At 40.5% G+C, this 12,554-nt stretch overlaps 1 protein-coding gene across 4 annotated transcripts in view; it reads right to left on the bottom strand.

The window, feature by feature from the left end:
- CHN1 (chimerin 1) overlaps positions 1-4,612 on the bottom strand; it is a 157,447-nt gene extending 152,835 nt beyond the window's left edge. Inside the window, exons 1-2 of one of the 4 annotated variants that reach the window (XM_061608424.1) lie at positions 4,517-4,612; positions 4,121-4,283 (exon numbers count right to left, since the gene is read on the bottom strand). In XM_061608424.1, the coding sequence (XP_061464408.1) occupies positions 4,121-4,201 (81 nt within the window). In that variant the 5' untranslated portion in view covers positions 4,202-4,283; positions 4,517-4,612. Of the gene's footprint in view, positions 1-4,120 lie in introns of all 4 variants that reach the window. The other 3 variants (XM_061608423.1, XM_061608425.1, XM_061608422.1) reach the window with 3 other exon arrangements.
- Between the last annotated feature and the right edge of the window lie 7,942 nt (positions 4,613-12,554).

The raw sequence follows: 12,554 nt of genomic DNA, 5'->3' as shown, positions 1-12,554 counted from the left end.
CCTTAAGGATGGAGTCATCACAGAAAAGGCCCCATCTCTTCCGTCTGCCACCCAGAGGTGCCTTAGTGGTGGCCCCTTCAGCAGGGCCTGCACAGCTGAGCTTAAGGCCTGGGCAAGTACATACAGGTGCAGGTGGGACTTCCAATTATCTTTAAAGCCCTAAATTGCTTGGGACCAGGTTATCACCAGCTCTTTAAAATGAATCTGGAAATGTACCGGCAACCAGCGCAGCTAGCACAGGAGCAGTGTTATATGTCCTGAATGTCTAGTAAGCTGCTGGGCAGAAGCATTCTGCACCTTCCAAACCTTATTAATAAACAGCTCCATTTAGAGTGCATTATAGTAATCATGTCTAGATCAGGGGTTCCCAAACTGAACTTCAGTCAGGAGGTCTGCAGCATGTCTGTGGATTTGTAGCTGGAGACAGCACATCCATCTCATTAAACATTCATAATCATATTGATTCTTAATTGTATTGTTATTTCTTTATGTACACTTATTTTATGTACACTTTATGTACACTTATTTTTATACACTTATTTCTTAGACTGTAGTTTTTGCATTACAGTTTGAATTTTATGGAATACAATAAAATACAATATAGAAGATATTGTAGATATATATTGTACAATATAGAAGATAAAAAGAACTAAATACAACTAAAAATCATTCAGCATCTAGTACAGCACATTATATGCTACAGCAGGTAGAAAAATCATCAAGTGGTCCACCAACACTTTTCAGGTGGTCCACGGGAAAAAAATTTGGGAACTACTGGTCTAGATGTAACCAGGGCATGAAAAATTCTAGTAGGATTTGCTTTCACTAGATAGAGAAGCATCTGGCAAATCATCCAAAGCTGATAAAAAGATACCTCCCTTTTACTTCTAAGAATATTAAATGTTACTTGTTTCTCCCCGCCACAACCAATACAAGGTTGTATCCAAAGCAGTGCCAGTGGAGTTTTGCTGGTGCAGCACTTCCATTTCCTCTCCTCTTCCCATGTGACCCACAAATCTTTTCTAGAGGGTGTCTCAACTCCCTGGAGCTGATTTTAGGGTGCACAGGAGACCACAGGGCAGAGGAGAGGAAAGTTCCATTCCGCTAGCACGTGTCTTTTGCACTAGCAGAAGAGGAACATTGGAGATTGCCCTTTTTGTGTATAATATATCCATGACACAGTAGCCCTCTTTAGTTGTTCATAACCATGCAACAATAATCGTGCAATGATAATCATGAAGAGAGGAGGGAGAAGGGCCATGTCCGCCCCTCTCCTCAAGGCTCTCCATGTGTTGTGTTTGCAATGAGGCAGCCTGCTGAAAGTGGGTAGGCTGTCCCCATGATCACTCAGGTTTCCTGCTTATGGTCTACATATATTCAGCAGGCTGCCCTACTGCAGACACAACCCCAACACATGGACAGCCTTGAGGATCCAGCACAGGGCAAACGTGCACAGACACCCTCTCCTCCCTCGTGCAATTATCTTCATGTTGTTATAAATGTCGAAAGAGAGCCAAAGAAAGAAGCACATGGTCAGAAAAATGTCTGCACATTTTCCTCACATTAGATACTGCATATTAGTTTCTCCAAAGGTTTTTGTTGTTGTTATTATGTGCCTTCGTCGACTATGACTTATGGCAACCCTATGAATCAGCGACCTCCAAGAGCATCTGTCGTGAACTGCCCTGTTCAGATCTTGTAAGTTCAGGTCTGTGGCTTCCTTTGTGGAATCAATCCATCTCTTGTTTGGCCTTCCTCTTTTTCTACTTCCTTCTGTTTTTCCCAGCATTATTGTCTTTTCTAGTGAATCCTGTCTTCTCATGATGTGTCCAAAGTGGGATAACCTCAGTTTCATCATTTTAGCTTCTAGTGATAGTTCTGGTTTAATTTGTTCTAACACCCAATTATTTGTCTTTTTCGCATCCATGGTATGAGCAAAGCTCTCCTCCAACACCATATTTCAAATGAGTTGATTTTTCTCCTATCCACTTTTTTCATTTAAAATTACATTTGTCTCTTTGTATGAGTAAATGCTTCCATTAATTTTTTCACTGCTAGTCACAGGACTGATACAGAACACAGCTGATGTTTAACTGTACTACTCTTTTCAAATTATCTATAACAGGGCACAAAGTCCTAGGAGAGAGAGGCAACTTCTGCTAAGCTCACTAATAATTTTAGCATCTACTAAGAAATGGGCTTTATAAGTAATGGTAGAATACCCAAAAAGAGCAGGAGATCATTAAGATGCATTTAGGTGTCTCAGAAGTCTGAAAAATGTGTAATTTTTAATTATTATTATTAGAGATTAAATAAATGGCTGCCAAGATTTAGAAGAGTTGATAACATGTGACTAGGTTTTGTGTGTTTTGCTTGTTAATGTTAAATCCCCCAACTTGGTGGGTTGCAAAACTATATTCCTAGTTTTGAGCACTGTTTTACAACACCTGCAAAGCTTGAATAAGACCCTTTTATACCAGTTGTCTTCTGGTTTCTGCAAAGATGCAAAGACTATGAATTAACCAATCTATGGGGAACCACTCTATTTCTTAATATTTTCCCAAGATTCCCATTGTGCTGGGGACTTCAGTTGCTGTTTGGGCTTCTGGGTAGAAGAGAAGAGGTTACAGTAACAGGGGAATGGACAGGGGAAGAAGAAAGAGATGGTGGGTAGCAGTCTCTCACTAGCTATGCCATAAGACTTCTTCAGCCATAAGTAATCTCATTTCAGCTATTAATCAGCACAGATGCAGGGTCAACTCACAATGAAAGACCAAATAGAGAACTGCAACATGAGTACATTTTCCATTTGGGATTTTAACCGTATGGACTCAGGTAACTTGAAGTATAATTTTAAAAGCTCTGTAGATAAATAAAGGTGCACTCTGAATTGTAGGGATAAAAAGATTGCAGCAATTATAACAGGATAAGGAAACCCTGAGAAAGCATTTCGTTTCTTATGAAATTCTGCATTACTAGAAGTATCAAACAGCCACTCAGCAAAATCCTAATTCAAAATATGAGAAGTAAACACCATCTCTAGAACATTATGTGGAAACACATTGGGCATAAATTCTAATTATGTAAAATTAGTCAGTAGAAAGCACTTCTCAAGTTAAGAAGCAACCATGAGTTATTTACGTAATGAAATTTGTTTCCACAAATGATATGTTAATATCAAGATTATCATTTGCTTCACTTTACTGTAACCAAGTGGTTTTTAATTGCTAAGTTAGGAATGTGCACAATTAAGTTTAATAATCAGTTTGAATATATTAATATGCCAATTCTGCCATTTTAATACTTTATTTACCAGAAACAGCGCAGGCTGGTAAAAACAAACATCAAATGAAAACTGTTTTTTAAAAGACATTTCATTTCTTAGATGTGCAGCCTTTTTAAAAATAGCTTAGTAAATTATATGAAGGTGCTCATGGCTTTTGCTCACCTATTGTTTGCTATATACATTGTATTTCTTTTAAGAAGAAATGCAAATACGTTACTTTCTAATTAGCTTTCCATGCAAAAAGAGTGCAACCTCTCATGGTGAGAACTTCTTTCTCTGACTCCGCAGGGAGGCTAAAAGAGAGAAATTCCCAAATCCATAGTAGGGCAATATCTTTATGAGGCCAACCAAAATGTCACAAAACAACAGAGTTTGGATTTTCCCCTTATGCACCAATGCTTTTGCAGTTCTTTGTGCCTTGTAAACCAGAGGACTAACTGACTGGGGTGGAGAAGAAGAGATTTCAAGTGTTCTTTTGGGGACCCCACACTTACCACTGTTTCACATACAAACTGTAGAGCAAAAGCTAATTATTGCACGAGCAGAGAGTTAAAACAAGAGATCTTCGGGAGAGTCTGGAACTTTATACTTCAAAATGCCAATCAACTGCAAAACCCAGAAACTGGCTGGAGGGACAAGCACACGCCCATAGCCTATGCCTTGAACGGAAACAATGGGAGAAAGAGACCAGCCTCGTTTTTCTAGGCACCCTAACTGAATAAGGAATGCTAAAGGCAGAGAGATGGCACCCAGGACGCGCTCACCTCTTAAATGGCAACGCAAACTCCCATTCAATTTATCGGGGGGGAGGGGAGGAAGAGAGGTTTTACTCACCAAACAAGGTAAGGGCCATTGTAAAGGTGCAGCAAGTCGCAAGATCACGTCGGAACTGCTGAGGCAGACTTGGCTGGACATTGGCTCTGCAGCTCTCCCGTCAGCGGCGCGCACAAATGTGGACGGGCGAAACACACCCACAAAACAAAAAAGAGCAGCAAGGCTGCAATAAAAGTTATGATTGAGACTCTGTTGTCAGAGAAGGCACTTGCTGCTCACGAAGCGTTAAGAAGACACCGCTATGGGAAATGATCTAGCCCAGGAGAGAGAGGGGGGGGAGGTAGGCTGCGTCAGAAAACGGGATTGGGTTGAAGAAAGCTGAAGGGGCAGCTGCCTCTCAGAGAAATGAATTGCTCCCCTTGGAGACGGGGCTCCCTGCTCTTCCCACCCACTCACCATTCAGGCTGAAGCCTTCAGGCTGTGGTAGCCATCTTGTTTCTCCACATGACCAGTTTCTCCTCCCTCCTGCCTTCGCGGCTTGCTGATCCCTGCGTGAGTTCCCATAGCAACAGAGATTCATGGGCCACCACCTTCCATCCCCAGGGCCCCTCCATGACCCCTCCGAGAAGCAGGCCTTGACAGACTGAGCTGGGGAGAAACAGAGAAGCGCGCAGTGTCGACACGCACCACCCCTAAGAATGGGATTGCATAGCTTTTAGAAAGGGCGACCCCAAGGAGGTCTGGCACCTTCTCCAAACACTTGATAACTTCCACGCTTGCTATAAGAAGCACCCTGTACTGTTCCGTCATATTCAAAACGATGTCCTTCCACTCTGCGTGGATTAATGCACTTCTCAGGAGCACATTCTCCAGTCACCTGCTTCATTCCTTGATGCCTTGCAAGTTTAGGAAAGGCAGGCTACTGTTCTTTTTCCCACCCTGATTAGTATTGTATGGTAACTAAAAGAAGAGAAGACTGAGGGGAGATATGATAGCACTCTTCAAGTACATGAAAGGTTGCCACACAGAGGAGGCCCGGGATCTCTTCTCGATTGTCCCAGAGTGCAGGACACGGAATAATGGGCTCAAGTTGCAGGAAGCCAGATTTCGACTGGACATCAGGAAAAACTTCCTGTTAGAGCCATACGACAATGGAACCAATTACCTAGAGAGGTAGTGGGCTGTCCGACACTGGAGGCATTCAAGAGGCAGCTGGACAGCCGTCTGTCAGGAATGCTTTGATTTGGATTCCTGCATTGAGCAGGGGGTTGGACTTGGCGACCTTATAGGCCCCTTCCAACTCTACTATTCTATGATTCTGTGACAATGGATCTACGTTTGGAGGGTGAACTCTTTTAAGGCTTTGCTTTTTTATCTTACGGCTCTTGAAAAAAAGCACTCTGAATTGCTGCTCTTTAATGCGCCTATGAGAAATGTTGCCTTCTTTCTTGTCATTAAGGTGGTTTAAAAGATAATATAAACAGCAGCAAAGCAATACCTACATTAAAGTGTGCCTTCTAGCCACACTTGAAGCAGGAGTCACTGCCTTTAAAAGCTATATTTTAAGAAAGCCCATTGAAATAAGACCATTGCTCACCAAAAAGCAATCTGAGATGGGGCCAGGCATAGCTCTTTTGGGAAGCTATCCCAGATTCTAGGCACAAAGGGCCACACTCTGATGCCCACCTGCCCAACATCGGATGGTGTCCAGACAAGCACAAGTTTTCGGACAAGCTCATAAGGCAGGAGGCGAGTCTTGAGATGGCCTGGGACCAAACCATGTCGGGATTTAAAGGTCAAAACCATCACTTTGAATAAAGTTCAACAACAAACTAGTAACTAGCAAAGCTGGTAAGGATGTATGCAACATGATTCAGTCTGTCCCCATCAAAATCGTGGCAATGATGAACCAAATGAAGTTTATAGACTGAAGTGGGAAACTGTATCTGGCTAGTGGGCCAGATCATTATTTCACCTCCTCCCTCCCGAGTGGGGAAGAGCAAGTAGATGGGCCACCTGTCAATCACCTGACATCACAATGAAACTTTTTGCCACCATGTTTTAAAATTACATCATGTGGGCATATGCACAGCATGCAAAGTGCCTTTCAAAGCACCCCACAAGACCTGACAATCTGCTGATGGTCAGATCTTGTGGAGGCCATTGCAAGGGGCTTTGCAGGCCTAAAGCCCCTATCAGCTGACCCATATATGACATCAGGTGTAGGGCAGGTAAGTGTGGCTAAAATAGGCTCACAGGCCAAATGGAGAGGTCTGGCAGACATAATTAGGCCCAAGGACCAGAGGTTCCCTTCCAGTTTTCAAGGGCAACCCTTGTAAAATATGTTATAGTAATCTAAGCTGGAAGTGAGTAACAGAAAAATCCAAATCCCTGTGCTGTCATGGAGGGGGTTTGGATGAGATGGATGTGTCCTTCCACCCAAATCTGCCTGCACTAGGCTCCGCCAGAAGGGGGGCTGGGCCACCGTAGAGCTCCTGACTGCACCTTTCTAAACCATGAGCAGGTGGAACTTGGAAGCTACCACTGGCAGTATCCCCACCAGCAGTAGCCATTGTATGTTCCTGAAATAAGACATTGAGTGGATGGGAAAGAGATGAGGCTGGCCTGGCAAAGGATCTGCTGGATCAGAAGCTGGTCTGTAAGTTCTGTATGCAGTAGCCACCTCAGTAGTCCATTAAGCTTTCTTGTTGCCTGCCAGGAGTTTGGATTGTTCCTTTAAGCAAGAACGACTCTAGCCATTCTCTGGCATCCAAACATGAAGTTAGAGCTGTACAAATGGCTGTACTCCAAACTGATAATCCTATATAACAAGAATGTAGTTGGCCCTACTTTTTGAAGTGGCAAATTTTTACAAAATGCAAATGAAAGAGGCTTATGTTAGTGATATAAACACAGAGTGGTATTGAGATCTGTCAAATGGAGGTATACATGCGCGTACACGCACAAGAGGGATCAAAAGCATCTTGTGGTCCAGAAATGCTGTGATGAAACTTCCACAATTTTCAAATGTTCTCTGTCTTGAAGATATATAAGCACCAGGAGCTCAGATGTAAAAGGTTACTATCCTAGCAGGAAAAGCATTTAGATCTGCATTCCTCAAAACCTGAATTCAAGATCTTTGCAGATACAATTAGAGAGTAGCTCCTTCTGCTTTGAGCTGGATTTGGACCAGCGATAAGGAACTTGTGGCCCTCCAGATTTTTATTTATAAAAATATATCTATACCACCACATCATAAAATATCAGGGCAGTGTACAACATTAAAACATAGAACATCACTTAAGAATGCAGATAATCATTAAAGTGACTGGCTAATCAAAATAAAAGTTAAACAGCTGCAAAGGGATGTCGGCATAAAAAGGTCTTTCAGAGATGCCTAAAAGTAAAAAGCGAGGATGCCTGCCAAATCTCTGCAGGAAGCATGTTCTGTAGCATGGGACTGGCAACACTAAAGGCCCAACTTCTAGTTGAGGCCAGTTGGGCCTCTGTAACAACTAACAACGCTCCTCTGGATTATTTTTGGATGATGTTTTTGGACTACAACTCCCATCATCCTTGACCACTGGACATGCTGGCTGGGCATGATGGGAATTGGAGTCCAACAACCTCTGGAAGGCCACAGGTTCCTTATTCATAATGTAAAGAGTTTGGCACTGAACTGGAGGCAAACTCTATGACAATTCTTTACTTGGTACCATACAAAGGAAATGTGCAATGGGGAGGTCAGCCTGGATGGAGATAGTCAGGGTGGAAAATTAAAAGTGAAGAAATGACGCATTAGATCCCCCACAAAAGAGTCATTTGTGCATCCCCTGTAGAGTGCTGTCCTAAACTGGTTGATCTTGTTGCAGCACATTCCAGTCTTGGAAACAAGTTTTGTGTACGGTTATCCTATCGTTAAATCTTCAATGGGATCTGCTTAGAGAAGCTGATTAGTCATTACTTTGTCCTCTGCAGGGCATAAGAAGGGGAAGAAGAGCTGATAAATTTGTTGAAAAGGGACCAATGCTAGTGCCCTAATGTAGTTTTCCCCTTCAGCTGTACCCCAACCTGTACTCTAAATCACAATAAGCACAATCAGCATGCTGAAAGCTATGTTTGTAAATTCCTTTGAAAGGGAATTTCATGAAGTTTGAAACGAAAGAAAACCAGAAACATGTATATAGGTGCCCAGAGTTTTGCAAGGCTTTTTGCAATTTCCCTAGTATTGTGTAATTCAGACTAGCTGTTCAACTGACCTGACTAGGTTTTAATGTGTAGAGTGACCTTACTGATTTTCACCTACTAACACACAAATAAATTTCCAAGGGCTCCCAGTGTTTTTAAGTAAATCACGTTTTACTGAAATTGAAGGCTGCCTTAGGAAGGCTGTGCTGCACCAGAGTCAGTATAGCCCGGCCCTTCAACAATGACAGAAGCAATGTCACAGCCACCAGAGGACAGAGGTAATTGTCCCCTCGCTCCTCCAAGGTCACTGCAAGCAGCAGCAGCAGCACTGAATAAACATGTCTCAAAGAAGAAGATTTGAAGGACATACTTGCAACAATCCGATTCTCATACCAAGGATCGTTGTCTGAAGAGAACATCCCTCCTGTCTTCCATTATTACACATTCCTTAAATCTCTACTTCACCTTTTGTATTCAATTTAATTTATTCAGGAATATAAAATAGAGGAAAAGTTGAAATATTTAGGTATTATTATGACAAATAAAAATTCAAAGTTGTTTCATAATAATTATGAAAAACTATGGACAGATCAAGAAAGACTTGTTAAAATGGGATAAATTACAATTGTCATTAATGGGTAGAATATCTGTGATAAAAATGAATGTATTGCCGAGAATGATGTTTTTGTTCCAAACAATACCTGTAATATCCTCTGATTTACCTTTTAAACAATGGCAAAAAGATATTTCTAAATTTGTTTGGCAGGGGAAAAAACCAAGAGTTAAATTTAAATTATTACAAGACGCCAAAGAAAGAGGAGGATTGGGACTACCAAATCTGAGACTTTATTTTGCTGCCTGTTGTTTAGTCTGGATAAAGGAATGGATTTTATTGAGGAATAAAAGACTATTGGATTTGGAGGGCCATAACCTAAAGTGGGGATGGCATGGATATCTATGGTATGACAAAGTAAAAGTTAATGTGGACTTTAACAATCATTTTATAAGACGTCCTTTGTTGAAAATATGGAACAGATATAAACCAAGGTTTTATTCCAAAATACCATTATGTGTCTCAAGTCAAGAAGCATTTTATAGAAGAGAAATGGCTGGAAAAGAGAAATGGTTAACTTATCAAGAACTTTTAGAAAATGTACATGGAGAATATATAATGAAAGAGAGAGAACAACTGACAAAGGAAGGATATAGTTCTCAATGGTTTGCCTATTTACAATTGTTAGAAAGATATAAAATGGATAAAAATGTATGGGTTTGAAATAAGTAAATCTGATTTTGAAATAGGTTTGTGTACAAATGATGAAAATATAATTGCGAAAATGTATAAACTCTTGCTGAAAATGGATATGGAAGAAGAACAAGTAAAAGAGTGTATGGTAAAGTGGGCAAAAAACTTTGGTTATAATATACAAATGGATCAATGGGAAAATATGTGGAAAAAAGGCTTGAGATTTACATTATGCTATAATCTTAAAGAAAATTTCTATAAAATGATGTATCGTTGGTACATGACTCCAGAAAAGTTGTCAAAAATGTATAGTAATGTTTCTAATGTTTGTTGGAAATGTAAACAACAAGAAGGATAATTTTATCATATGTGGTGGTTGTGTAAACAGGCAAAATTATTTTGGGCACAGATAGGTAGGATGATGCAAAAAATTCTAAAGATAAATATTCAGTCAAAACCAGAATTTTTTTTATTGGGTTTTATGGATAAACAAATAGAAAAGAAATATGGAAGAATAATATTATATATGATTACGGCAGCAAGATTATTATATGCACAAAAGTGGAAAATGGAATCAACACTAACAACGGAAGAATGGCTATTGAAATTAATGGACTTAGTAGAGATGGATAAATTGACATGTTTACTTAGAGAAAAATCGACAGATACATTTCTTAAGGAATGGAAGCCTCTCAGACTTGTTGTCGAAAGATAAAAATGAAATGATGACAATGGGATTTGACGATTAATTAAGACAGACTATGGAGAAAAGTGATTTTGTATGTATTAAGGGACAGGTTTGATATATATTATATATTTATAGCTGATCTGTGACAAATCGGAAGTCAGTTTTTTTATTTTTATTGTGCTATGTTTTTTTATTTTGTTTTGTTGGTTTTATGAAAATTTGAATAAAAATTATTGTAAAAAAAAAAAAAGGAATCACCTTTCCTCCACCAATTTAAAACTCAGGACTGTGGGGTTTGTTGGTTTGTTTTGCTTAAAGATACATTAGAAAAACATAGTAGTCCTATAATAGACTTTCAGAAAAAGAAAGATATATGTACTGTTTTGGAAGCATACTTTTTCCAAATCACATTCTTTCACCACCAAATACAAGCCTTAAAATGAGGTATACAGTTTAAAATATACTTCCATGCTGCAGAGTGTAAAGTGGTAGGTTGTGTCCAGCCTTGATGCCTTACAGTGTTCATGTGCATGCACTGACAGTAGAGATTGTGTGTCTACTCCCCCATTCTAAGATTTAACTTCTGAAACCTCTGGGGAGGGGAGATGAATCTAGCAGCTAGCTTCTCTCTCTCTGTCACACATATGCACGCGTGCACAGGGATGCACACACACAAACCAGGAATTTCTAAAAGGTCCCAAAAAGAGAGAGAAATGAAATAAGGTCTGCAGTTTATCAGGCTCATGTACCCAAAAATAGGACAGCTGGAGTGTATGGGCAAGATTTTATTTATTAATTGCATTTCTATCCCATTCCATGTGGCATACACAATTTTCCTCCCCATTTTATCCTCACAGCAACCCTGTGAGGTAGTTTAGGCTAAGGGACAGTGGGTGGCCCAAGTGAGCTTCATGATCCAGTGGGGATTTGAACCCCTGTCTCCCAGGTCTTAGTCCATCACCCTAACCACTGCACTACCCTGGCTGGGAAGACCATTGGTGATTATACAATCTTTTTGTTTTGTAAACTACCCAAAAAACTGATATTGAAGGATGACATATAATTCCATAATACATACACATACATATCATTTTCAGCTCTTTCAAAGTGTGGTGTTCATGAAGCCCATTGAATCCCCTGAGCTACTTCAGGTAATCTAGTTCCAGTTCTTAATACTCTGAATACAGTGTCCTTTGTGCATTGGGGAAAAATGGTTGTCTGAATTCTCCTTAACTAAAATAGCCTCCCAGATGTAGAAAATATATATTAAAAAAGAGATAAATGCACGTGATTGGGAAATATGCAAAACAACCCGATTAAGGAGCATGCGCAATTAAGAACATTTACAAGAGATGAACTATTTGTTCTGATGTTGAGAGCAATTTGCAAATACCAAACTAGAACTACATGATTTTTAAAGCTTAATTCTTAGATTCTATGGAGAAATTATGACCACAGTCATGTTCTTATTCTATCAGATCCGCTAAGGACAACATTACAGTACCATTTGAAAAAGTTAAATGAAGCTGATGAGGAATTTGGGATGATGCCCTAGTGGCAACTTATACTGAAACCGCTTCATGGTTGATTGTACTCATACTTTACTCTAGCATAAGATCAAAGGCCCATCCCGCACAGTATCCTATCTTCAAGGACCAACAGCTCCGGGTGCTTCAAAAATATATTACAGCTGCACAACACATTCCATTCTGTCTTGCTCATCCCAAGGTTCCAGAAATCTAGAGTATATTTATTTATTTAATTTATATACAACTTATATTTCAACAGAAATCTCTAAGCAGTTTACATTCCCCTACAAAATAAATCCGTGTAAGAAATACAATACAAACCTACATTCAAAACCAGCCTGGGTCAAGGAGACAGACTGGGAATCCTGTTGGTGTACCGCCCACCTTGCTGCCCAACAGCTTCCCTAGCTGAGCTGACAGAGATAGTCTCGGAAGTATTGCTGAGGTCCCCCAAACTTGTGGTGTTGGGGGACATCAACATTCATGCCGAGACTGTTTTATCTGGGGCGGCTCAGGTCTTCATGGCCTCCATGACAACCATGGGGCTGTCTCAATTTGTTACTGGCCCAACGCATGTGTCAGGTCACACTCTTGATTTGATCTTCGCCACTGGTCATGGAAATGGTGATCTGGAGGTGGGGTGTTTTTCATCTACTCCATTGTCATGGACAGATCACCACCTGCTGAGTTTTAGACTTACGACGACTCTTTCCCTCTGCAAGGGTGGGGGACCTATTAAGTTGGTCCGCTCTCGGAGGCTTATGGATCCTATTGGTTTTCAGAGGGCCCTGGGAGTTTTTCCAGCTGATAGTACTGGCGCTCCTGTCGAGGCCTTGGTCGAAC

This window comes from Rhineura floridana, chromosome 2, assembly GCF_030035675.1.
Source record: "Rhineura floridana isolate rRhiFlo1 chromosome 2, rRhiFlo1.hap2, whole genome shotgun sequence".
Taxonomy (NCBI): Eukaryota; Metazoa; Chordata; class Lepidosauria; order Squamata; family Rhineuridae; genus Rhineura; species Rhineura floridana.
Note: the sequence above shows the minus strand (reverse complement) of the source record. Positions and strands in the feature narration are given on the sequence as shown.